We start from the raw sequence: 26748 nt of genomic DNA, 5'->3' as shown, positions 1-26748 counted from the left end.
GGGGAGGGTGAGGCAGGGAAGCTGTGAGGAGGTGGTTGTGCACCTTATACTCTGTCACCTTCCACCCTGAGAGTCCACCATTTTCTGCTGTCAAAGGTCTCCAGACTGCATTCCTGAGGCTCTCTTGCCTTCTGACTTCTAGTTGAGTTTGGCCCATGGAAGGCACTGGCCAAAAATCAGAGGAGAGTTTGGGGATTTATTCTCCCTCAATCCCTCTTTGCTTTACTATGGTTCTGGCAGTGGTTGTGTTCTCCTTTGGCCACAGCCCTTGTCAGGTAGCCTTTCTCGCACTGTTCCAGCTCTCACTGGGCTCGGTGACCTCATTCTCTCCCCTGTCTCTTCAGGCTGTAGATGGTAATGGCTTCCCGCATTCCTGCTCCCTGGGAGCTTCCCTATCCCTTGCTGGTTCCCTCATCCTGCCCTTTCCTCTGTGAATAGGCCCTTCATTAACTCTCTTCAGTTAAACCCTTCTGAGTGTGCCGTCTGTTCCTTGTTACTTCTCTGACAGATACAGAGGACGGAGAAACAGTGCCAAGGCCTCTGAATTGGAGGGTACACATGGGGTTGAAGATTGTTGGAGGGGGGCTAGTTGGCTGAGGAGGAGGTGCTCAGAGACTGGGATTCTGGGATGAGTTCCGAGGTCGTGCAGTCTCCAGCAATGAACACGGGAAAGGTATGGTGAAGGGAGTGGGGGGCTGAGGTGGACGGAGGAGGAGCACATTGGAAGTGAGGAGTCGAGGCACTAGGAGGCTAGGGTGCTCGACACACGCTCTCCCTGGATGTTCAGTCACCAAGAATGACCAGAGGACTAGAATGCAGAGGGGGCCAGTGAGTGAGCCAGGCACTAACATCTGGGATGACTCAAGAGGACTCACAGAGGTCAGCAGATGATTGCTGCAGGGGGCTGGTGGGGGCTATAGTTGGACGGCATGGGCTTCCAGAAAATCTGGGGTTTTTGAGCGAAGGAGGAGAACCATCTGTCAGCAGCAGTGAGGATCATGAAAAACACCCACTCCACCCCAGGCCGTGTGGTATGTGGGGCGTGGGAGGGAAAAACAGCCGCCTCTTGAGAAGGCTCTGGGGCAGGCTGGTTTCAGTTTTCAGTTAGAGCTGCAGCCAGGTTTCTGCATAAGAGGGCGAAGAAAATATTCAGAAAGAGGTGGAGGGTGTGGAAGATTTGGCAGATAACCTACTGGGGTTCTAGGGGATCTAGTGGAAGGTTTTGGGGGCTGGGGGGAGCTTTTAGCTTAAGTCAAATAGGGGATGAACAGAGCCGTGTGGGGAAAAGAATGTGATGATGATGGATGACACTGGCGGTTTGCCTCTGGGGGGTTCTGACGCATGGTGGAATTATCCTCGTGATCTTTTAGGGGAAAGTTGGGGATCAATTCTAATTTTAGCTTCCTTTTTAGGACTGGCCTCATAAGAAGTTTACAGGGAGGGGTGACTGCCATTGAATCTTCTGAGGGTGGGTCATGGTGGTGGGGAAGGCGGTCTCACTAAGGCCCTTGGGGCTCTGGAGGCTTCTCTTAAGTAGATTGATTGCTCAGGTGAGCCCAGCTCTAAAGGCCATTGTGTGTCCTGCATGGTGCTGGCTACCGTGTCTACCGTAACCGTATTCTGAGTAAGTGATGTTTTGGCGAATGGAGCTTGGACCCTGAGTTGGGACTCTCGGGACACTTTTAATGATTTAAAAAAGGGCACATGGCAGATGATTTGGAATTGGGTCTATCCAGGAAAATCTCAGGCACAGGGTTGCAATAATTATGAGAAATATAAAGAAACAGATGATCTTTCTCCTCAAAGAGGTTATCTCTAGTTGGCCACACAAGACATATTTAAGAATGAAAAACTAGTTCTGAGATGGTGTGAAAGTAAGTGCAAGAAAGTGTCTAATAGAAGTGAGTAAGAGCTAAAATGGGACGTTGGGATTTAACCTCTCCTGGGGACAAAAGGATGAAGAAGGAACTGGTATTTGTTGCATGCTTACTATGTTCTGGGTATTGTGCTTTCACAGAGGTCATTTAGTCTTTGCAGAAACCCTATGGAATAGATGTTATTTTTTAAATTTAAAAATGGGGAAACTGAGGCAGAGAGGTTAAGCAATTTGCCCAAAGTCACAGGACTAGTAATCTGTTTGTCTGGCCATTCTTGTTTCATGTAAATAGTCCTTCAGGAACTTCACTTGCCAGGAAGACCCTGAACTTCCAGAGAGCAATGATTTTCAACCTAACCCGTTTAAAACACTGGTTCCTGTTCTGAAAGAAACACAAAGCCCCTCCCCCCCCTTTTTTTAAAAAAGCAAGACATTTACTTTTTTACATGCTATTGTTATATCATTTACAGTAAATTTTAAAAATAGAAAGTTGCACTCATATTGTGAGAGGACATTGTATTTCTATGAGGAGGCAAAACCACTCCATTAATAGTTGGAAATTGTATAATTTTCTTGAGTATAAATTTTACTTCTATGGAAACTATAAATCAAATTTATAATGCAGTGTTGCTACTAGTAGGTAAGACTGGTAGGAGATGACATCACACTTGAAGCTTGGTCTGGCAGCTGAGGGAGAGCTAGCTGGTAACGGTTATGAAGTCTGTGACCCACCCAGACCACCCCTGTGTCTCTCTAGGGGTAAGACTGTGACCTTCTGGCCTGTAGAAGCTCAAGGAGCCCCGGGGGAGTTTCTCTCCTTATTTAACCTATAACTTACTCCACTTTCTTTAATCTCACTTTAGCACATCAGGGGCCTGAGTTCATGTTTCTGTGATAGAAGAAGAGACATCAGTTTCAGAAAGTGGAGAACGCAAAGTGAAGAAATGGAAACAAGTGTAAATGCTTTCAAGAAGTTTAGCTTTGAAGGGGAGGAGAGAGCAGAGTGTTCACTAAAGGGGAACGAGGAAGTTAAGGCAGATTTTGTGTTTGCTTTTGAATGATGTGACAATTGAGCCTGTTTAGATGACGAGGAGGAGATGATGCGGGCTCGGTGAGCTGAGGAGTCAAAAGAAAGATTTCTTGCACTCTCAAGTTCTAGTAGTAGTGCTCTTTATTCAGAGAATAGCATGGGGACAGGACCCAGGGGCAGTGAAGAGCTGTAGCATGGGGACAGGACCCATGGATAGTGTGGAGCTGCAAGGGTTTGAGGGTCAGGGCTAAATTTATAAGGCATAGGTATGTGAGTTATTTCTTTATAAGACAAAGGAAAGATCATGTAAAAAAGTTCTTAAAATTGTATCAGTGCAGGTGGGGTCTGGTTATCGGGTATTCGTATAACTTTGGATACAAGTCAGGTCGGATCAGGTCAGGACGTCCTATATTTCCTGGAGGATGATATAGATCAGTATGTAGGGCAGGACGCCTTGGGCTTTTCTCCCTGGGGCAGTCTTGATCCTCATCAGAGAGGGAGAGGTTGAAGATATTGGGGAGATGGGGAGAAGGGGAAAATTGGTGGACTGAGGTCTCTAAGGTTTGGGATCCCCCAGACTATAGGTAGAGGATCATAGGAAGAGACACCTCTTTTCATACTGAAAGGAAGGAGGGAGGAGGAAAGGTCAGGAGAGACGAGGCAATCATGGATCTGAGAGTGGAGGTTCTTCCACATGGGTGCTGAGATGAGGAAGGGCGATGCGAGGAAGACTGTGAGCCAGATTCCTGTTTTGAGCGAATGAGCGGGGAGTAACAGCAATAAGGGTGGAGGGGAAGACGGCCGCAGGAGCAGGGGTTTTCAGGAGAAGGGTGGCACGCTAATGGTTTGAGAGGATGGCCAGGATATAGTTAAAGCAACTGGCCAAGGGAAGGTTTGGTGCAGTGGTGGAGGATGTGGGGAGTTTATTTATATTGGAATGAGTAATATTAGTTATAACTCTTCTGGTTGCAAGTGACTGAAAGAGGATATATTGGACTGAAAGTTAAAAGATTCAAAAGAAAAGCTTTGGGAATCAGGGTGCATCGTGGATCTTAGGAATTAGAACAGGCATTTGACCTCAACAGGACTCTCTCTCTCTCAACCTCTTATTCCTGTCTTTTGTTTCAGCTTGGCTTCATTTTTCCCGGGTGTAAATGGACTTTCTTTACATGGCAGAGAACATGGTCACTTGCAAGTTCTATCAGAACAATCCCAAGGAAAGACCTAGACTAAGCTGGCTTGGTTGCATGATTATTTCTGGGTCAATTTTTGTGACCCACCTAGGTCACATGCTTTTCCCTGTGGGTAAGGTAAGTGAGTCTAGCACCAGAAGGTGTGGAGGAAGGAGTGTTGGGCAAATAAGAACATAGACTGCCACAGGGGTCCCAGAGAACATGGTGGAAAGATTCTGGAGGTAGAGGAACAGCAGGAGGTGGTTGGATCAGGAAAGAAAAATCCAATAGTAGTATGAATGTGAGTGAATGAGAAGAATAGATGAATACCATCACCTGTATTTGAAGCAACGGCCAGGGGCTATGGAGATGTGTAGTAGGGTGGATTTCTGAAATAATCTCAGCAGACACAGATAGAGGAGGGGTCTTAGTTTGAATTTGCTGCGCTTTCAAGAGCGTCCTAGTTCTCATGAACAGACAGGAAAATGGTGGTAGGTAACTGGTTCCTGGGGAGGCTGGCACAAGCTGGACACAGCCGCAGAATTGGGGGATGTGTCAAAGGTAATTGGGCACTTACATCTGTCAGGGAGGTCCCCCACGAGATCACTTTCACTTGAGGAGAATGAAATAACTAGAGCATGATTCTGTGCAAAACGCTCTCCTGAACTGCTTCTAAAATTAGATGGTCTTATGCTTCAGGGAATTTGTGACTGCTTGAACTGAGTTGATATCTCACAGCCATCAAAAAATGGCATATGGCTCAGTGCCTGGTAGAACCAAGGTCTTGGAGTGGTGGCCAAGCATTCTTCGGAACTGTTTCCTTGTTTGCATCAGCTGCCGTGCTCTAAGACAAAGCTTACAGCACAAATGAAGACAACTAAAATGTAGACAATTCTTTGCAGTCCTCCAAGCACTGTCAAAATACATGACTAATTTTAACCTCATAGCAACCTAGAACATAATGTTATCCCTGTTTCAAATGAGGAAACAGAGGCTCAGTAAAAGAACTTAAGATTTTACAACTATTAAATTTTAACTCCCAGGATGGAAGAATGTGAATTTTATAAAGTTATGGTAAGATTTTGCTAAAGAGTAAATATGGTATTTTGTGAAACTCAATTGGTATAAGTCAAAGTGAAATAATCATGAGGGAGTATGTGAATGTATTCTGTTAACAACAACAACAACAACAACAACAACAACAACGTAATAGTAAGTAATATCTACTGGGTGCCAGTGACTGTGCTAAACACTATGAACATTTAATACTCGACAACTCATTGAGTTAGGTACTATTACCATTCCTTTTCTACAGATGAGGAATTGATTGGACAGATACTATTACTAAACTGTTACTGCTGTTACCACCACCATCACCGTCACCAAGATGGATGGAAACAGGAAATGGCCATGTACAGGGAAATCAATTAGTAGTAGTTTATTTTAATTTGGGAAATGAGCACTAGGCTGGAGAAGAAAAGAGAAAAGGATTCATCCCCGAGACTGTCTAAGATAAATAATAGGTTTTGTCCCTGTGAAGCAAGCCACTTTCATTTCCTAGGCAATTTATCACTCCTTCTGAGCATCCCTCATATTTACCGGCCTTTTCTTTGGTCTTCAAATTGCATCTACATCCTCAAATGATAGCACAAATATTGCCCTGCAAAGTGAAGTGGGGATTGAAAGGACTGATTCAGCTCGGGACATGGGAGAATGGTGATGCTATTTACCCAGATGGTGAGTTGGGAAAGGGAGGTCATCAGGAATATGAAATCATGCAGTAAGAAGAAAAGGGGCTGGCTTGGTGGCTCAGTGGTTAAGTGCACATGTTCCGCTTTGGGCGGCTCAGGGCTCACTGGTTCAGATCCCAGGTGCAGATGTGGCACCATTTGGCACGCCATGCTGTGGTAGGCGTCCCACATGTAAAGTAGAGGAAGATGGGCACGGATGTTAGCTCAGGGCCAGTCTTCCTTAGCAAAAAGAGGAGGATTGGCAGCAGATGTTAGCTCAGCGCTGATCTTCCTCAAAAAAAAAAGAAGAAAAGTTCACTTTTAGATGTACTGAGTTTCTTCAAGTTGATGCTTGGACTTTGGGAGAAAACCAAACGAGGAGTTTCTAGAGATAGCAAAAGACTTAGGCCTGGGGCTTTGGTGAATGATTCAAGCTCAAGCATCTATCTGGAATTCTTCAGCATGGTGGTAATGGTTAACACCACTAAAATGGATCAGATCTTTGAGGTGGTGAATAAAAAGAAAGAAGGGTGACGTAGTTAGTCTTGCGGGTGCCCACAGCGAAGAGGCTGAAGGGGGATTAGGAGCTTAATTACATATATGGCATTGAACAGCAATGATTTTCAGAGTGCTTTTCAAACAATCATTTCCCACAAAGTCTCCACCAAATCTGAATGACGAAACTTTTGAGCTCACAATATTCTTTCAGTCTATAATCCTAAAAACTGATTTATTTTAGGCTTACATGCTATTGCAAGGAATATGCTGGTCTAAAGGATAGTATTATTATCTGTTATTTCCTCTGAAGTTGAAATTCATTCAAAACATACTACACAAGACAAGTAATCCAATGGGGGGGAAAAAGGAGAATAATTATATCAAATAACTGAATTCCAAGAAAAATCACTGTGAGACTAGCTTCCAGGCAGCCAAGGCAAAAAGTGAACATGGTGAATTAACTAGATATTGTTCCATGCAGATTTTTTGAAACATGGGTGATTAGCAGTGTCACATGGATCCTCCCTCACCTGGGGATTCTGATGAATGGGTCTTACATGGGGACTGGGAAGCCGTGTATTTTTAAAAAGTTCCCCAGGGGATTTTGAGGATTAGTAAGACTTGACAAGAACTCGTCTAATAAAGGAAACATATCAGTTCACAGGAGAGAAAACCTTCTTCCTAGCTCTGAAATCTGAAAGAGATTTTGTTCCACGGACACTGAGGAACACTGACTAATAAAACAGACACTGTTCTCAACAGCATTTTAAAAAACCCCAGATTTTATATGTGTGTATCTCACACTGACCTTTGATAAAACAAAAACCAATAAGATAATACTAAAGTATAATTCTGTTGATGTGGAAAAGAACCATCTGGGTTGATGGAAAAAATTATATTGTTGGTCCTCTTCAGAAATTCTGATTCAGTAAATTTGGGCAGGGAGCAGAAATTTGCATTTGTAATCAGCGCCCCAGCTGATAGTGGAGCAAGTGGTCCAAGACCACATTTGTGCCTCGAGAGAATGGATGGTTAACAATATTCCTTACAAGTTTCAGATTTAGATATAAAATCCTGAGATACACCATTTGTGATAGATATTTTTGCCATTTTTGAAAATCGAGGCAGGGAAAGGGAGCAGGATGAAGCGACTTCCACAAAGTAGGCAGGGAAGACTTTTGGGGTATAAAACCAGAGAGCTGCTTCTAGTGAAAGTTTTTCTTCAACCCTTGGGAAAATATTAAAATCTTATAGAATCATGGGAAAAAACATATGGGAAAACTGACTGACTAGTCTTTTGGTAGAGATCCACTTTACTCAAAACACTTAAGTACCAAAGATATCACAGTATTAATATAATCGTGCACAAAATAAGGTCATAGACACGTATCTTGAATTGCTGCAACCTAACATAGTTGGAAACCTCTGATTTGTAGCAACACATGCTTCTCCACAGTAGTCTTCTTTTTCAAATACATCAGGAAAAAATATTGTTTTTTTCAGAGGAGGGCTTCTTTGTGGTCATTAGCCATCTCAAACTTTAAAGCACTAGTAAAAATAAGTGAGGGAATCTGTCATGTAAGTGTTAGCTTTCCCGCAGATTTTGTAGTGGGTAACTTGGCCAGCCATAGAGAAAAGGTGGTGTTGGCTGCAGACTCTGAGACATACAGGCAGAGTCCTCTTGTCTTTACATTGGCTAGTTACTAAATCCTAATTCAATTTAGACCCAATATGAGAAACTTGAACTATGATAGGTCTTTACTACTCTACCATGCTGTGACTGGAAAACACAGCTGGGATCTCCATAGAGATATGAATAGCACTCTGCTGGATTCAGGTAGCCTGGGGTCTAGTTCTCTTCAGATGGTTTTCATACCACAGTGAAACATTAAATGTCACAGAGGTCTCTGACTCCAGTTCACCTGAATTCTCCAGGTCCTTCAGTTTAGATACTAGGTACAGGATTTCCTCTTAGGGAAAACTATACGCTTGAGGATTGTATCCATTAAGGAACATGAACTTAAAAATTCCTATCCTTAGGCCTAAGGCAACATTCAATAAGCTTGTACCTCTCATCGTTTCCGATTCCTGATAATTTTTTTAAAGATTTTATTTTTCCTTTATCTCCCCAAAGCCCCCTGGCACATAGTTGTGTATTTTTAGTTGTGGGTCCTTCCAGTTGTGGCATGTGGGATGCCACCCCAGCATGGCCCAATGAGCGGTGCCATGTCCCTGCCCAGGATTCGAACCAGCGAAACCCTGGGCCGTGGAAGCGGAGCGCGTGAACTTAACCACTTGGCCACGAGGCTGGCCCCCCAATTCCTGATAATTTTTGCAGGAGAAAATTCTAGGACAAAAGTTTCTCCTCCATTGGACTAAAGAGTTGAAACTCAACCATTGCATATTGTCAGTATTTTGACATTAAAATGTTTCATTTGTGGGGCTGGCCCCGTGGCCGAGTGGTTAAGTTCGCGCACTCCGCTGCAGGCGGCCCAGTGTTTCGTTGGTTCGAATCCTGGGCACGGACATGGCACTGCTCATCAAACCACGCTGAGGCGGCGTCCCACGTGCCACAACTAGAAGGACCCACAATGAAGAATATACAACTATGTACCGGGGGGCTTTGGGGAGAAAAAGGAAAAAAAAAAATCTTTAAAAAAAAATGTTTCATTTGTATCAAACTAATAAATGTACCTAACTTAAAAATTAAATAGTACCAACAGGAAAACCATTTTCTCACTCTCTTTCTCTTTTTAAGATATTTCTTCTGGTGTTAACCAATAAAACGCTTAGACTTCTATTTCTTGATTTGTCAATTTGCCTATTGACTTTCTATCATCCTAGATGATGAGATGATTTAGCATTCTCAATCTCCCACTTCCTTTCCTTTATTATCCTTTAACACATTTTTTAGTCAGTGTTTACATTATTGTCTATGTAAAATCGCAGAGTCAGGGAGTATTTCATAATTAGTTCCTTCCTCATGTAGCTTTTGTTTTTTGGAATCAATAACTGCCTCATTTTTTCCCACCAGTGTAGCGGTCTAGTAACTGGTCCTTGTTTCAACTGCCCAATTAGAGCTGTTGTATGACCACCAGCAGTGGTTTGCCCCCCAAATTCAAACCTACAGATGATTTCTCAGTTCCACATCCCCCCCCGGGAGAGCTCTCTGAAGCCCCCACCTCCCACGGGTGCAATCTGGAGCAGGCTTCGGCACCCCTTTGTCTTAGAACTTCCTTTTGACATTTTCCTTGTTGGATTTACTATTTCAGTTGCATGCCTTCCTTCTTGTTTTTCTGGAGTACATTATTGAGCAATTCCCTAAAGGGAGGCGCATGGCAGATAGACTTTTTGAGTAGACTTTTTGAGTTCTTACATTCACATGTGATCGATAGTTTGGCTGGTTATAAACTTCTAGGATACAAATAATGTCTCCCTCAGATTTTTGAAGGCAGTGTGTCCTAATATTCATTGAAAAAGCCAGTGCCATTTCGATTCATGCCCCCTTCTAAGGGATTCCAAATCCCCAATCCTACCACCATACCCACAACTTGGAAGCTTTTAAGAGCTTCTCTTTATCCGGGATGTTCTGAAATTCTGTAATGGTATGACTTGGTGTGGACTGTTTTCTCTTTTTCACATTGTTGGGCACTAAGTAGACTATTTCAATTGAGACTCATGTCCTTCAGTTCTGGGAAATTTCCCTGTAATTCTTCTTTGATAATTTCTGCCTATTTTCAGTTCTTCTCTCTTTTCTATTTTCCATCTTTGTTTTTCAAACACTTGATCAATTTTGTTTTCCAACCTTTCTATTTATTTTGGTTACATATTTTTACTTTCCAAGGCTTTTTCATAAAGCTACTTTTCATAGTATCCTGTTCTTGCTTCACAAATTATAATAGCTTCCCTTATCCAAGGATACTAATAATTAAAAATTTTTTCTCTACATTTTCTTTTTTCGTTACTCCTGCTTGTTTTGCTCTTTCATTTCTGATGATCTTTGGATTTCTGTTTATATTAAGAGATACTGATTGGAAACTGTATCTATGTGTGTGGGTGGGAGTATCGGAGGATGTGTCAAATTGTAGGTTTCACTGGCGAGAGATGTGGCCATTCTGTTGGAGAACCACATACAACTGTATGTGGTTTTTTCCTCTAGATCATTCACTGTCTGTCGAGACGAAATTTCCAATCGTCTACCTGGCATTCATCGACTTGGAAGCCGCTGTTCTGTGGACAGGTGAGGAAAGGGGAATGGAGGTCTACTGTTGTGACTTTCACTTAACTTTTTTTTCTGCTTTTCACCTCCAAGAATAAACTTTGGTTTCTTTTTTGGGGTGGTGGCTACCTGGCTGTGTAGCACCAGTGCACATATAAGCTTTCAACAATCCAACTTTTAGAACAGAGCGGTATCCCCAGCTTCAGCAGGGCCTGGTGCCTGCAAGGCCTAATCTCAGAGGGCTGTCAGGGTGAAGGGGCTCTCCCCGCTCCTGCAAACATTTTAGGCTAGAGTTTTGTCACTGCCCTAGCTCCATCTGCTGTCTTTCAAAATTTTATTTAAATCTTTGCATTCTCCTTTTGCCCTCTGTCCTCTCAGGTTTATACCTTTTACTACTATTTTTTATCTGTCTGTCTTTTTACTTAATATGTATTTTTTTTTTACTGGGTCTTGGAAAGGAGTAGCAATGAACATATGGTCAATCCGCCATAAATAATCAGCACTAAGAATTACATTTTCAAAGAATAATGTTTAATATGTTTTTAAAAACTGCCTATAATGTTAATGGCTTTTAATGTGGATTTGTTGGTGATTCAAAATTTCAGCATTTATGAGCAATCCTTCAGGATAAAATTGGCAATAAGCAGTCACTTGGTTGAGAATTTAATGTTGTACAATGGATAAAATAAGCATAAACAGTACATAAAACAAGAGTCTTCATTTAATGCTCTTGCCCTTTTTTGGGATACTCTCCTGGGTGCTGTACCACCACTCTCCCAGGGATTGTCCTATCCTTGAGCAAGCTTTCTTAATCTTCCTTGCTAACTTCCCTTCCTGTACACCCACCCCAAGGTCTTCTACACACGCCTCTCCATTGCTTTAATTGCAACCTCAGTGCTGAGGACTTCCAAATACCTCTAACGCAGATCTCTTTCCTAAGCTTCTCTGTACCTTCTATTTTCCCAGTGGTCATGTGCCTCCTCACTGTTTTGGGGGACTAGCATGGGAGATCCTATGAGACTGGCTCAGGCCTTTTATTTTGATTAAAATATTTTATTATGTATATTTTGAATAGGCAATACACTCAACTCCAAATTCAAAAGATATAAAAGGGTATATTGTGACATTTCCACCCCATCTCCTGTCCCTCGGCTACCTGTAAGTTCCCCTCCTGGGAGGTAATCAATGTTATTGGTTTCCTATGTTTCTGGTATCTTTCTAGAGATATTTTATGCATACACAAGTTAATACAGTTATATATGCCCCTCCTCCATTCTCCACTTTACTTTCAAATGTTTCAAAAGGCCCAGCACGAGTATGGCTGGAACTAAGACTTTCACCATCAATATTTCAAATATTGAACTTTTTTTTTCTATCAAAACATCCTTTAGGCATTCCCAAACATGGAATAAGGGGAAAAGACTGATAATGATGAGTTTTCCTGCGCCAACAATGCCTGGGAATCAGTAGCAAGTTTCATGCTGATCCATTGCTCTGGTAGGCACAGAGAGACTCACAAGGGAGGGGATACTGATGGATAGTGCTGGCAGAACTTAAGAAATATCTGCACTTGAATCTTTTCTCACTTTCTCCAGGATTCCAGCTTCCTTGCTACTAGCCAACTTTACTGACTTTTTCTTGAAGTGACAATCTGGAGATATGAAAATATTCCCAAATAACTTAAATACTCAAAAAGTCTCACAGAAACAGAGAGAAAAAGATTCAAGTTGCACGCAGTTGGCCCAAGCATGCTGTGAGCTACTACAGAGAGCTCTGTTTTACACACATTGGAAAGAAACGAAAGCTATTCAGTGAGGAATCAATATTGGTTCAGAATCTTCCTGTGACACTCTTCATCTGAGAACAGACCTCACCCACTCTGGCACAGGGGTAGGCACACGACCAAAGCTGGACCAGACCACTGGGACCAGCCTAAGGAATGGGTAATTGGCCACTGAGTCCTTCGCCTAGGATTTCCCAAACTCAAGCTGGAAGAACCAGCATTTCCTGCTGGTTATGGAGAGGTTAGGATACGTGCCCAGAGCGGCCCATAGCCATGTCCCCTGCTACGTGAGTCGCCAATCTGCCGTGGGGCCTCTGACCCGCAAGAAAGAGAGGCGAAGGTTTGGGGTTCTATTGATGGGATCCAAATCTTCATTCGTGTTCATAAGCCTGGCTCCACTCACATCCTTCTCAGGTTGGTTACATGCCCTGACCGACTTCTTCCCATTTGCTTAAGCTAGCTGAAAATAAGCCTGCAACAAAATATATCCTATGTAGCCCCAGCTCCGTATATCTAAGTGCATACTAGGTATCTCCCTCTGCATGTTCCTCCGTACTTCAAACTCATATCTCTAGTACAATGCATCTTTCCTCCTTTTCCCACTCCACCTACCCCATTTCCTGTATTCTCTCATCCTGATTATCAAGTTAATATCTACCCAGCTGCCTAAGCCAGAGATCTATAGCTCTACCAGCCTCCCTTCCTACTTAATCCCCAGCTCTCAAGATCTAATTGGTTTCTAAGTCCTATTCCTTTTCTTAAATATTTCTCATATCCGTTACCCTATCTTCTGCTACCTTTGAGACCCCTCTGCTGCTTTTTTCTCCTTCCCCCACTGTACTGAAAAGGCCAAATCTCAGGGACCACCAGAAGCTGAAGCTATAAAGGCAGAGGTGATGACAAGGGGAATGTACAAACTCTTGAGTAAACAGAAAATGGGTAAGCAGAAGCTATGAGTAACTCAAAACTACTGGGCATATTGAATGGAGGGTAAAGTAATTGTCCGGAGTGATAGAAACAAAAAGAGGAATGAAATCACCATAATGGCTGGAGACAAACTCTTGCTGTTGAGGAGGCAACAAACTCCTACTACAACTGCCCTGAACCAGGCCTGCTTTCCAATTCCTAAATTATGTCTACTCCAGCCTGTATGAAGCATGGGTGGATGAGAGTCCATTTGTTCCTGTGAGATTTCTGTGTTCTTATCCCTATTACCTTAACCCACAAACACTATATAGTTTAGCCTTATTAATTAGTTCCCCCAACCATGTGATGCTCTGCCATATCTTGTTTATGTGCATACACTATTTCTTCCAACTGAAACAATTCTTCTCATCTCCCAAATATCCCTAACTTCTTCACCTGGCTACCACTTACTCATCTTTTATGATTGAGCTCAGGCTCCTCTAAGCAGCTTTCTATAACCCAACCAGGTTAGATACTCTTCCTTTACTCCAAACAAATTTAATGGTACTGCACATTGGAATTCTGTGTCTCCACAACTAGAATATGAGCTTCTTTTGAGAGCAGAGATGCTATTTTGCTCTCCTTTGTATCCTCAGCGCCTGACCCCAGCAGATACTTAGTGAATGCCATGGTTTTTGCTAAAGCTCAGTTGCCTCGACTCTTTCAAGAACCAGTAAGTTTAACAGTCTTCCATCATCACCCCTCTTCCAATAGACCCACTTGCAGCTTGAAGTGTGCCAGGCTATTTAAAAAGACTATGATATGTAATCATGGCTTTGTGCATATTTCCTCAGTTCAGGAATTCAGTTCAGAATCCTCATCCCTGTCCCCCAACTCCCTCCAAGAAGGGAAGTACGAAGACCAGAGTTAAGGGTTATTGCAGTTGTCCCGGCAAGAGAGGATGATGGCCTGGCCTAAGGAGTACTGGCGCAGTAAGAGGTAGTGATCAATTCTAGAGGTAAAATAGTTAACTACTTGGTGAAGAATTGGATGTGGGATGATGGAGGGGGGATATCAAAGATGACTACTGGGTTTTCTGGTTTAGTCAACTGAATGGTGCTTTTATTCAAAGAGAGAGGAAAGAATGGAGGAGAAGCAAGTTAAGAGTTTAACTAAACATTCACATATCATATAATCAGATTTCTTCTTGTCTGAATTTCGCTGCTGTGTGTTGTACTTAGGGAATGGGAGTACTGATTTTGTCTTTATTGGTGGTGGTGTTGGGGAAGACACTTACAGTTGTTATTATTTTTTAATTTACCACTTTAACCATTTTTAAGTGTACCATTCCGTGGCATTAAGTACATTTACACTGTTCTATACAGTCATGACCACCACCCATCTCCAGAACTTTTTTCATCTTCTCAAACTGAAATTCCTTACCCACTAAACCATAACTCTCCATTTCTCCCTCCCCCAAGTCCTTGGCATCTACTATTCTACTTTCTGTTTCTATGAATTTGACTACTTTAGGTATGTCATAAAAGTGGAATGATATAGTATTTGTCCTTTGGTGACTGGCTTAAATCACTTAGCATAATGTCTTCAAATTTCACCCATATTCTAGTACATATTAGAATTTCCTTCCTTTTCAAGGCTGAATAATTTTCCATTGTACGTCTATACAACATTTTATTTATCCATTCATCCTTCAATGTACTCTTAGGTTGTTTCCACCTTTTTGGCTATTGTGAATAATGCGGCCATGAACCTTGGTGTACAAATATCTGTTCAAGTCCTTGCTTTTAATTCTTTCGGGTATATACCCAGAAGTGGAATTGCTGGATCATATGGTAATTCTATGTTTAATTTTTTGAGGAACCACTATACTGTTTTCCATAGCAGCTGCACCATTTTACATTCTCATCAGTAATGTACAAGGGTTCCAATTTCTCCATATTCTCCTCCAACACTTTTCTGTTTTTGCTTTTTTTTGATACTAGTTATCCTAACTGGTGTGAAGTAGTATCTCATTGTGATCTTAATTTGCATGTCCCTAAAGATTAGTGATGTTGAACATCTTTTCATGTGCTTATTGGCCATTTATATATCTTCTCTGGAGAACTGTCTATTCGATTCCCTTGCCCATTTTTGGATTGGGTTGTTTGTTTTGTTTTCTTGTTGTTGAGTTCACAGTTATTTTGTAATGTGGAATGGTTTCAGGAATATAACAGGTTTCCAGGGCATGAGAATAAGTGTTTAGAATAATCTGAAAGGGGTAGGGACTTTGGGAAAAGGGCCAGAAAGAGGTGAGGATCTCAAAGAAAGTTGACCTCGCTTGAGTTATATACCTGACTTTTAGTATATAATTCATATATATGCTGATGACTATCTATATAGTAAAGCCTACACTTGGAAAGTAAGTTGGTTATACTAATGGATTACAGAAATAATTATTTATTCTATAATGCCTTTAACTGGGAATTTAATACTTTTTGATTAGCAAAAATTGATGTGCATAAATCATTTGTGGGATATCATTATAAGAAAATACACGTGATACAGAGCTTTAGAATTAATACATAATCATGACATAATTGATAGAAACATGAAAACAAAGCTCTTATCTACAGATGTAGACAAAGGTTGTAGAAAAGGAAGGATTACATAGAAGTCTGTGCTGCTAACTGAAGCAGCTAGAGAAAATAGTACATGGGCCAATGGTAATAGATAACTAATCTCCAAGAATAATATCCACTTTAAATTACATAAATTTTACTATTTTTAATGTAACCATTTTACATAATCTATTGAAACTGGATACAATGCTGGATTCTGAATTTTTGGTAAAATGTTGTAAGACCTAGGTTAAATAAATAACCTGTATGATAAATGTGAAATGTGATTTATATATTTTATAATAAATATACATCATTTTAAAGTGTATCTAGGGTTATTTTCAATGCTTTATACTCTATATTCTCTGTAAATAATTAATAGTTAAGAAAACATACCATTCTCTAAAAACAAAACAACAAAATCATCCATTAATCTGACACTAAAGATTAGCTTTCCATTTCTTGTCAGGATCCATGTTGCTAACTGTGGAAAGAAAATTAGAGAGTAAAAATTTAACAACTGATAAGCAAATTCCCTGGATTTTAAGCTATCTTGTGCCTAGAAAAGGCATTCATTCCTAAAATAATTTTGTTGCTCAATTCAGAGTTGGTATGTTTTTTGTACATGTAAAAACATTGCTGAAGCTTCTACACAAAATTCAATCTTTGAACCTCTCAATTTTAAGGATCAAACTTCTACAAGGATTATTAATTTGATGAATTAATCTAACACTAGTAAACAATTATAGAATTCCTGCTGGAATATCTTTGCGTTTACTACTTTTACTACTGCTAAAACCTTTGGCTGTTCTCGAATCTTCTACGTGTAAAATTCTTCGTGGCCTTGTGGTCTGGGAGAAGAGAAGCTGTCCTCCTGCTTTTGACCATCATTTTGGAGGGTGAGGACTGGAACCCTAAACAAGATTCTAATTCCTGTGGGAGCTTTTGGTTCCAATTTGTGGTCCACCTGCCTTTTGCTACTAACCGTTCTTAGTGCCTGTCTCTCCAACTTACTGTGATATTCAAAGGAGAACTCTGATGGGTGTTATTTTTCCTAAAAGGAAACTAGTTTGTTTGTAAAAAACATATTGTAAATGCTGGTAATAAAAGAATTAAAATTTGGAAGTATACTTACATATCTTGCCTTCTTTTTCTAATTTCTTCAAATGAAGCAAGAGATTACGTTCAGCCATTTTATATAAATGCTCAGGAGTATTCTAAAAGAAACACCAGAGTGAAAAAAAACATTTCTTTTTAAAAAAAGAACAGAGTTAATCCTTTTGAAACTTTTAAAGAAAAAATGCAACAGAAGAGAAAATTTTAGCTTAAATACATTTTTATATAGTAATAACCAAAACAATTTCACTGTGTACATGTGTTGCTTTAGGCCACTATATTCTTATACACATTCCTATGGATAAAACAGACTGTAAGCTCCATAAAGATAGCAGAAGTATGTTTTGTTCACTACTGAATACCCAGTGCTTAGCATAACATCACACAGTAGAAACTCAGTATTTTATGAATGAATAAATAAATGCAAAAATTAATCTAGATACTTTTGATGATGCTACAGACAGCTGGCTCTGTGGTTTATTTATTAGGTTACACGATGATATCTCTGCACATTTCTCTTGGTTATCTCACCTCTCTTCTCATTTGGTTTTCATCCTGGATAGTCTTCCTTGGACTTCTCTTAAACATTGATGTTTACAGTGAGTTGTAGCACTGACTCTCCTCTTTCTAGTCAACCAACTTGCCATAGCAATGTCACGCATTAATGGTTCCAAATATAAGCCTCCAACCCTAAACTCTCCCTTAAGCTTCAGAACCATACACTCTTATCGATCAGTGTGATCTTCTAGATCGCATTCTGTGACTCCCCTGCCTAAGATCCTTGAGTGGTCACTCCCAGATTATTGGCTTATTCCCCAGTTTTGTAGAATGGCAGTGAAGGCTTCCCATGATCTGACCATGCCTGCCCTTCCTGCCCATACACATATGCATCTTGTGCTCCAGTCACATGCAGTTTCTTTGTGGGTGTCCAAACACAAACAATGCTCTTTCATCACTCTCAGCGTTTGAACACATCTTTCCCTCCATATGAGCGACTTCCTTTCTCCTGTTCTCTGGCCTGGGAAACGCTGGCTCCTTCTTCCAGATTCAATTAAATGATTAAGTTTCTGAAGCTTTTCCAGACAAACCTCATTTCCCTGCATCTTCATCAGGTAGCATTTATTCCTCTTTCCTTTATGCCCTGACATACTGTGTATAGGCCTTGGAGGAAGCTTGGTGTGATTGAAAAAAACAAGACCTGAATATCTGACACCTGACATTTGAGTATATGACATCTGATAGCTGCATGCCTTTGGAAAAGTTACTTAGCTCATACATTCTGAGTCTGTTTTTCAATCTATTAAATTGGAATAAGAGTATCTTTGTGCAATGAAAATTTGAGGTATTTGTATTAAGTACCTCAAATTATATTTGTAAATGTAAAGCATTTAGTACACAACAGCATGCTCAACAAATGGAAGCTCTGATGACAGAGTCAGGATTACAAGTATCTGTTGAAGGTGAGGGGTTCTTTATCTATCAAGTCAGTCTCCTCACGTTCTTTTACTGGTACCCTCTCCTCTTCCTCCATCGTTAGGCACTGCCGCTGCTTTTCACTGCTTGTATCCCAACTTCTGTCTCTAGCAGATTACCCCTTCTCATTTGCTACAGGCTAGGACATCTGATAATCAAGATGGTTGGAATAATACGTAGATCATTGCAAAACAATCACCAGGCTGTTCATAACAGTCTCGACTACAGAATGAAGTATATAAGGTTCAGTCATGGCTCAGAATGGTTATTTTTGTTCTCCAGGACAGTTTTTGTTTGTCTAACTTCTGTGTTCTAGAAAGTGGAGATTCCTGGTCTGAAATCTATACAAGTGGCGTTACCTATAAAATTAACAGAGTTATTCTGTTCTGGGATGTGATAAGTTTACCATATCTATAGTCTATTAAAAGATTATTCTAATAAAATTGTGGCTATGTACAAATAAGATAAAAATTACCTTGTAAATAATTTTTACAAGCTCCATTGCTGTAAATGATTCTTGAAAGTTCTCACTAAATATCGTAAGAATTTGCTGTTCTCGCATATTTCTGTGAGAAATGTATTGTAGAATTTTAGCTTCAGCATTATGGATTACTGGGCCATGTCCTGAATTAGAATAATTATGAAAATTATTTCAACTAGATAAAACATATTAAGCACAAATGAAGTTAATTTACTCTATTTAAAAATAATTCATACGTTGTATTGAAAAAGCATAATAAATACACAACCAATATGAATTATTTGATTACTATACAGGTATAAAAGATTGAAAAATTATGTACAATGCCAACATTAGAGAATTATGTAAAATAAAACCTATATAAAAGGTTATTGGGTACATTACAAAATATAAAATAAAAATTTAACAACAAAAATATAGCAATGAAAACAGTAACGATAGGTAATATTTACACAGTGCTCATTATTTGCCAGGCACTGCTCTAAATGCTTAATATACATCATTCTTACAAGAATCCTGTGAGGTAGGTACTCTTATTATTTCTTTCTATAGCAGCAGTTGAGGCGCAGGGAGGTAAACAGCCCGCCCACAGTTACGCAGCTAAAGCGGGGGGAGCTGGAGTTCTGACTCAGGAGCTTCTAACTAGTCTATGCTCTTCACCACTATACTACACTTATAAAAGATGGAAAAGGGGAATGTAAAAAGTAGCTTCATGCAAGTGACCAAGAGCTATTAAAAGTCCATAAGAACCACAGTAGAACTTGAAGAATCTTATGTATATAGGCCAGGAATTCAGAAATGTTGCCAACCTAAAGTTGTACTGAAATTTACTTGCTCTTTAAGACAGTGCAAATTAATATAGTACACAAGTCTGCAAGAGGGAGGTTTAAAATAGCCAGAAGCAGGCTGACCTATTATCACGTAAAGAACATGGGCTTTGGTTAGAATATCCACTCTGACTTACTAGTTATGTGGCCATGGAAGTCTCTCAATCTCTGAGATTGTTTCTTCAGCTGTGCAATGAGGACACCGCTACCTACTTCACTGGGTTTTTGGGAGGGCGACAGCTGCAAAGGTCCCTGCACAGAGCTTGGCAGGTAGCAGGCTTTAATGGACGGTAGCTATGACTACAGAACATAATTTACATATAAACTCCTGCTGTGCTAATAAGCTAGTACACCGATTCATTAAAGCAAAGACTCTAAGAGCCTTTCCTAGGAAGCCTCTCATTAGCTTTGCTTGAATGTGAGTGCATCAAACGTCTACTCTCTCCTCTTTAAAAATAGCTGTCAACTTCCAGTCCTTTTATGTCATAATATTAATCCGAATGCCCAGCTCCACGGTATGTTTCCTGTCTCCTCAGCAGGAGAAACTCATGAGAGAATATAAGGGTATTGAACACACTGTATTTACAGATCTTTTCATATCTTTTTGGTTAGGAACGAGTTAGAAGGACTTAAAACATTAGGTAACCCAGTCTCTTTTTCCTTCTGGGCCCTCTTGCTGGGTCCTGTGTCTTTCTTGGCTTTTAAGATGGAGGGTAGATTCACATTGTAGAGCAGTGCAGTGATAACAACAGGTTTCTTTTTCTAGAGAATCAAAATAAATATACGGTTTTACAGTTGATATGGAAGCTACTGATAGTTCAATAGTGTGAGTTAAAAAACTAAAGCTCACAGGTCAAAAGTTACCCAAGGTTACAGGGCTAAAATGTGGTCCACAATGTAAATCAAGTTAACAAAACTGAAGATAGCTTATGGAATGAAAAAATTTTCCTGTTCCAATATAACTTTATTTCCTTTGTTTAACAGTTCCATTGATACCTATGTAGATGTTAAAAAATAACCCTCATATCTTTATAAAGGTTATTAATATAACTCTTGGCCTTCTTTTTAATTGCATGGCTGGACAAGACTTACCAGTATAATTTAAAGAAGCTGTTCATATGTATCTCTTCAAAACTGAAAACAGAAAGAACTCACACACAGACAAACCAAAATGAATCTTCCTCATTATGTGACACAAATGGTTTTTGCTAGTAAAAAATTACCCACCTGGATATATAATATCAGCTTTGATTTTCAATAACTCTCTTAGGGAGTTCATATAATCATAGAGGTCTTCAAATACAGTTGTTCCTTCCCCTAGGATGCAATCTCCAGAAAAGACAGCATTTTCCTCTTCTAAAAGTAAAGCCATGTGATCATCAGTGTGGCCAGGTGTGTATATAACTCTGGTTGAAAGAAGAAATAGTGACAACTATGAACTCTTAGGCTTAGAAGAAACTATGAGAAGTTAATTATTCTCTCTCCGTATCTCTGGACAAGACACAAATAAATGATGTCAACGAGTTAAAAAGCTCCTCTTTTTCTTGTGGCCCACTGAATATTATAATCAGAAAACTCTTTCCTTTAACTAAATCAAATTACTCATGCTGAAGTACAAACTCAATACTTTTCCCATCTTTTTTATTATTTAGTAAGTAATAAGCACTGATTACAAATTTGGAAAGCAGAAAAGGAAAGTACTTAAAGGAGATAAAAATCACGAATCATTCCACTACACAGAGGTAGTGTTTTTATTATTTAAAAATATACATTTTCCATTTTTATTTGCATATATATATATATTTACAATATACTTTATGGCAAGATTATGAGGAAAAAGCACTTATATATGTTGCTGGTGGGAGAACAAACTGGTACAGTCTATATGGAGATGAATTTGGAATTTTCTAGAAAAATTACATATGCATTAAACCCTTTTGCCTATCAATCCCACTGCTAGAAATTTACCCTGAAAATACACCTTCACAAATACAAAAATTATGTACAAATTATTCATTACATTATTTGTAATAACAAAATATTAGGAACAACCCAGATGCCCATCCATAGGGTACTATGGATAAGTTACAGTATATGCCACATGGAATACTATGCAGCCATTAAAAAGAATGAGGAAGATCTCCATGAACTGATATGGAGTAATTTGCAGGATATCCTGTCAAGCGATAAAAAGCAAAGCACAAAAGAGTGTTTATAGTATGCTCTTTGGTATAGAAATATGAGAAAATAAAACCTATATGTATATATTTCCTTATTTTTGCACAAAGCAAGTCATGAAGACTAAATCAAAAACAAACAAATATAGCTGCCTACAGGGGGTAGGCAGATGGGGTGTAGGGAACAGAGGTGCAAGCAAGACTTCCCTGATTAGAACTTTTCGACTAGTTTTAACTTTTAAGCTATATAAATATTTTATATATTCTAAACCTAAAATTAAATAAAAAGATGAAAGAAAACCTTAACCTTGAAAACAGAATGCAGTGAATCTTACCGTACGTTAGATAGATAACATAGCCATAGTAAAAAATGAACTAATTGAAGTAACTTTTAAATATAGTACAAGACTGTACATCCTTAACAGAATATATCTTAAGATCAAAAGAATTGCAAAGATATCTTGAACTTTAAGAGGTTTATTGTTGGCAGTGTTATTGGCTATTGTGTTTCTGAAACTATCTTGTGTTTGCTGTTCAACAGTATAAACAAGTAAATAAACTGATGTCACTAACCAAGGTTTTCACTGTGGGATAAGGAAAAAATATATATGGAATAAGGGAATTATGGTTTTGGGTTGTTTGTTAACTGAATCGAGGAATCATTACTAACTCATCATTTTATTTTTTTTCTGGCTCCGTCTATAAAAAGGCCCAGGAATAATGATACTCACACCCAGAGTATCCTGTGAGCGTATTTCACACTCAGTTCTTTCTTTCTAAATATTGATTCCCACTCAAAGAAACCAGGGCTTCTTACAGATGTGGCTGGCTCCAGGCCTGAGGCAGGGGAGGTAGAATGCGGTATTGAGACACCCCGTATCAGATAGCAAGGAAATGATCAAGATTAATGGGGCTATGTCAAAAGGACAAAGACGCACTGAAGCACAAAAAATCCTAAGTCTCAGAAAAGAAGGATGGGGGAAATCTCTTCTTTAAGAAGAGTGTCAGCAAATAAAGAAAAAAAAGAAAGTGGAAGACATAATAGAAGGAAAATAGCACAATTTGGCACCTTTAATATATTAATTGATTAAAGCAAGTATCATCAACTGATGCTAAAACCACAAAAACAAGTACACAGAAATAAGCTTAAAGTTATTTGCATTAAGCTTAACTCACAGGACTATATTACTAATATGCAACAATGGAGCTCCACGAAAAAGATGTGTAATTGTCATTAGCAACTAAGGGCTCAGTATTTTCACAAGACAATTCTACCAAACATTTAAAGGTCAGGTAATTTCACTACTCCTCAACCTATCCCAGAGCCTAGAAAAAGAAGGAAAATTTATGAATCTCAAACCTAACAAAGGTTGCACAGAATGAAAACTACTACCTAATTTCACTAATGAATACTGTTATAAGAATCTTAACTAAAATATTAACAAATAGAATCCAGGAGCATATTTCAAAATAATAATATCATGACCAAATAAAGTTTATTCAAAAAATGAAAGTGTGATTCAATATTATAAGATCCCTGAAAATAATAATAAGGTTATGGAGAGAACTAGTAAGATCATCTCTCTAGACACTGCAAAGATATTTGACGAAATTCAACTCTTAAATAACACTGTTTAAGACGACTGAAATGACTATAACTTAGAAGAGTTTCTCCTTTGTCAAAAGAAATAAAAACCAATCAAATCCTTAACACTGAATATTGAAACTATAAAGCCTTTTTAAAAAATCTGCTAAAAATGTAATAGATGTAAGGTACAAAAAGATAAGATACTAGTGTAACAGGAGCAACTATTTTTGAGAAGCATTAAGAACTGACATTAATGGGGCTGGCCCCGTGGCCGAGTGGTTAAGTTCATGCACTCCGCTGCAGGCGGCCCAGTGTTTCGTTGGTTCGAATCCTGGGCACGGACATGGCACTGCTCATCAAACCACACTGATGCAGCGTTCCACATGCCACAACTAGAAGGACCCACAACAAAGAATATACAACTATGTACCGGGGGGCTTTGGGGAGAAAAAGGGAAAAAAAATAAAATCTTTAAAAAAAAAAAAAAAAAAGACCTGACATTAAGAACTATTATGCTTTTATGGTTTCCAAGTGTACGCTTTATCTACTGCAAACACTCACTATATTATGGTTGCACCAATAGTGAGATGCTAATGTTAGAAATCATCTCTTTTGTTTGATTAAACACGCTGTGACCTGTTAATCAAAGTATTCAATGTTATATGAAAATAATTCCAGGAGGTCTTTTCCAGCAACTATAAGAACACATGGATGTGGGGATGTATCTTATCTTATGGACAGTCTTATGAAGGGTCACACACAGAATCATTTACAAACAGAACCACTTTACAAATGCATTACAAAACAGAACGTCTTTTTTCTTAACCTACAGAAACTCATTTGGAGAACCACTCTTTTTCAGAGTCTGCAAGCTGTCTTATCCGTCCCTTTGCTCACAATGTCTCCTTTATCATTCCCCTCCCACTCCCCATGCTAGAACTCAGTAACGGTTTTCTTTGATATTTTCTAGGCTAAAGGGAATAAGATTTCTTAAATGAGGGGATCAGAAATTCTAATTCTCCAGTCACCTGGGTGGCTAATGCTTTAATTTTCATAAAAACTGTGTTAAAATTCACTTCACGTAGGCAGGAGGAGAACAGGAAACGACATCAGAGGTGCTTCGCTAAAGATGTGAGGACCTGTTGCTGTGGCCTTCCCATTCATCAGGTAGAACATTTATTGAGCTCTGCCACCTCTTAATAGAGGAGACTTTTTAAGGATGGCTGTCTTAGAAAATTCAGAATAGTCAACAAAAGCTGTCAGACTGACTTTTCTTCCAGAAACTTGGTTCACTAGAAAAGTCCTGAAAGTTATGTACAGAATCAAATCCTTACTGAAAAACCTTGCTAATTTCTACTTTTTACCAAAGGGTTCTAGGTGGGTATTATCTCTCTCTCTATTGTATTTTGTTTTTTTCAAAATTGGCAAGTAGACAAGATCAACTGGACATCAAATACTTGGGGACTGAAGTAGATTTTAACCTTCTGTCATGGAACTTATACTTAACAATGAGTCTCTCCTTAATATTTAAAACTATAGGGTTTTACCCACTTTATAAAAATGGAAATTGGAAACCATGGTCATCACTAAATTAAATGTTTTATTCAGATTTATTAAAATATATTTTAACAAAATGTAAATATTTTAATAAAATGTAAATATAATACAATTTAATAAAATATAACTAGAATTTCTATTTTAAGAAAAGATTTACTGTCATTTTTAAAATGTTTGTCTGTTTTTGATTCTTTGTGTTAGTTTTCCCCCTGAATCTTAAAATAGATAGATTCTCATACTTAATTTATCTTAATCAGAATGCAGTAAAACAAAAATTAGACAGAATTCAGATAAGGCTGAGATCCTGGGCGTCAATTCACTCCCTGAATCTAAGAGAGCATTCAGCCAAGGTGGGGCCAGTGACAGGATGCACCCGGGGAGGCCTCGGGGCACTGATATTGTTGTTTTGGGATCTGACTGCTGGCTACACGTGTAACAATTCACCACGTTGTACAGTGATGGTATGCATACTTTTCTGCTTGCATACTTCAATAAAAAGCTTAAAATATGTGGTCTGTTCATGGCAGATGGGTGGAGGTCAAATTCCAAGGGCTAAATATTCTTAATCTACAAATTAGGTATAGGTCTAATATCCATGATTCTGTGATAACTGATAAACCAGTAATGGGATTCCCAAACTTTTGAGAGAGAAGACCCAATGAACCACCCCTTTCATTCACTTGGCCTAGGGCTGGTGTGCAATGGGGGAAATTCATCATTGTCAAGAATACTTTCTGAAGAAGTAGTAATGTTTGTTTTCCTTTGGTATCATGAGCAAATTATATGAGATACTATCATATTTTCAATAAGAGTATCCTAAAAAAGTTGCTCAGAAATTAGTTGGTTTATAAATTAAATTTTGTAAATCACTGGCAGAGTGGAAAAAAGGGAACACTGAAAGGTGGCATAGAAACCCATTATTTCGCTTTCTTTTTCTCATTCATCTGTTCATCTGCTTGCCTCTCTGTAGATATTCACTATATGTAGGATAAATATTCAGTGCCTTCTATGTGCCAGGGACTGGGGATATGAAGATCAATCTGGTATCTGCCTGTGCTTATCATCAAATCTGTTTCCTCTTTTTCCTGGGCATGAAGTTAAACTATATTTCCAAGCCTCCCCACAGCCAAGGGTGGCATGTGACTGAATTTACAGCCAATGCAACAGAAGACCTGGTCCATGAACACCTCCCATGCAAAGTCCCTTCCATGCTTTATCCACTTGTTGGACTGACTGAGGTGAGCACGGCACCCCTGAAAGCCAAGTATTGAGACGGTGGAATCACAAGATGGAAGGAGTCTGAAACACGACTTGCAGGAGGGCCAAGTGCTAATCAGGAAACGTTTTGGCTTTTATGTTACTGAGAAATAAACATAGTTCATGTTTGAGCCATTATACATTTCTGGGTTGGTTTGCTATAACAACTGGCATTAACTAATATTGTGAACCTAAGGAGCTGATTGCCTTTTAAGGAGAAACCTAAGGGGAAGGTATAAGGAAAGGCAGGAGCACACGTAAGGTGCCCAGGAATATCTGGATACGACTAATGGTGGCTGTGAGGGGAGTGGGAGGAGCTAAGGCCAGAACAGTGGCTTGGGGCTGGACTGTGTAAGGAGAGTAAACATGATCTTTAATGCACTGAGAGTTATTCAAGCTTTCAAGGGGGTATGGGTTTCAAGTGAGATGGGGTACAAAGG

General features: G+C 39.3%; 1 protein-coding gene across 2 annotated transcripts in view; it reads right to left on the bottom strand.

Moving 5' to 3' along the window:
• Positions 1-5501: 5501 nt before the first annotated feature.
• LACTB2 (lactamase beta 2) overlaps positions 5502-26748 on the bottom strand; it is a 36462-nt gene continuing 15215 nt past the window's right edge. Inside the window, exons 4-7 of one of the 2 annotated variants that reach the window (XM_023648480.2) lie at positions 20957-21135; positions 18897-19045; positions 16968-17049; positions 5502-6096 (exon numbers count right to left, since the gene is read on the bottom strand). In XM_023648480.2, the coding sequence (XP_023504248.1) occupies positions 6086-6096; positions 16968-17049; positions 18897-19045; positions 20957-21135 (421 nt within the window). In that variant the 3' untranslated portion in view covers positions 5502-6085. Of the gene's footprint in view, positions 6097-14306; positions 16317-16967; positions 17050-18896; positions 19046-20956; positions 21136-26748 lie in introns of those variants that run through there. The other variant, XM_023648479.2, reaches the window with a different exon arrangement.

This window comes from Equus caballus, chromosome 9 (assembly GCF_041296265.1).
Source record: "Equus caballus isolate H_3958 breed thoroughbred chromosome 9, TB-T2T, whole genome shotgun sequence".
In the NCBI taxonomy this organism is placed as follows: domain Eukaryota; kingdom Metazoa; phylum Chordata; class Mammalia; order Perissodactyla; family Equidae; genus Equus; species Equus caballus.
The sequence above is the reverse complement of the archived record's forward strand: the minus strand, read 5'-3'. Positions and strand labels throughout refer to the sequence as shown.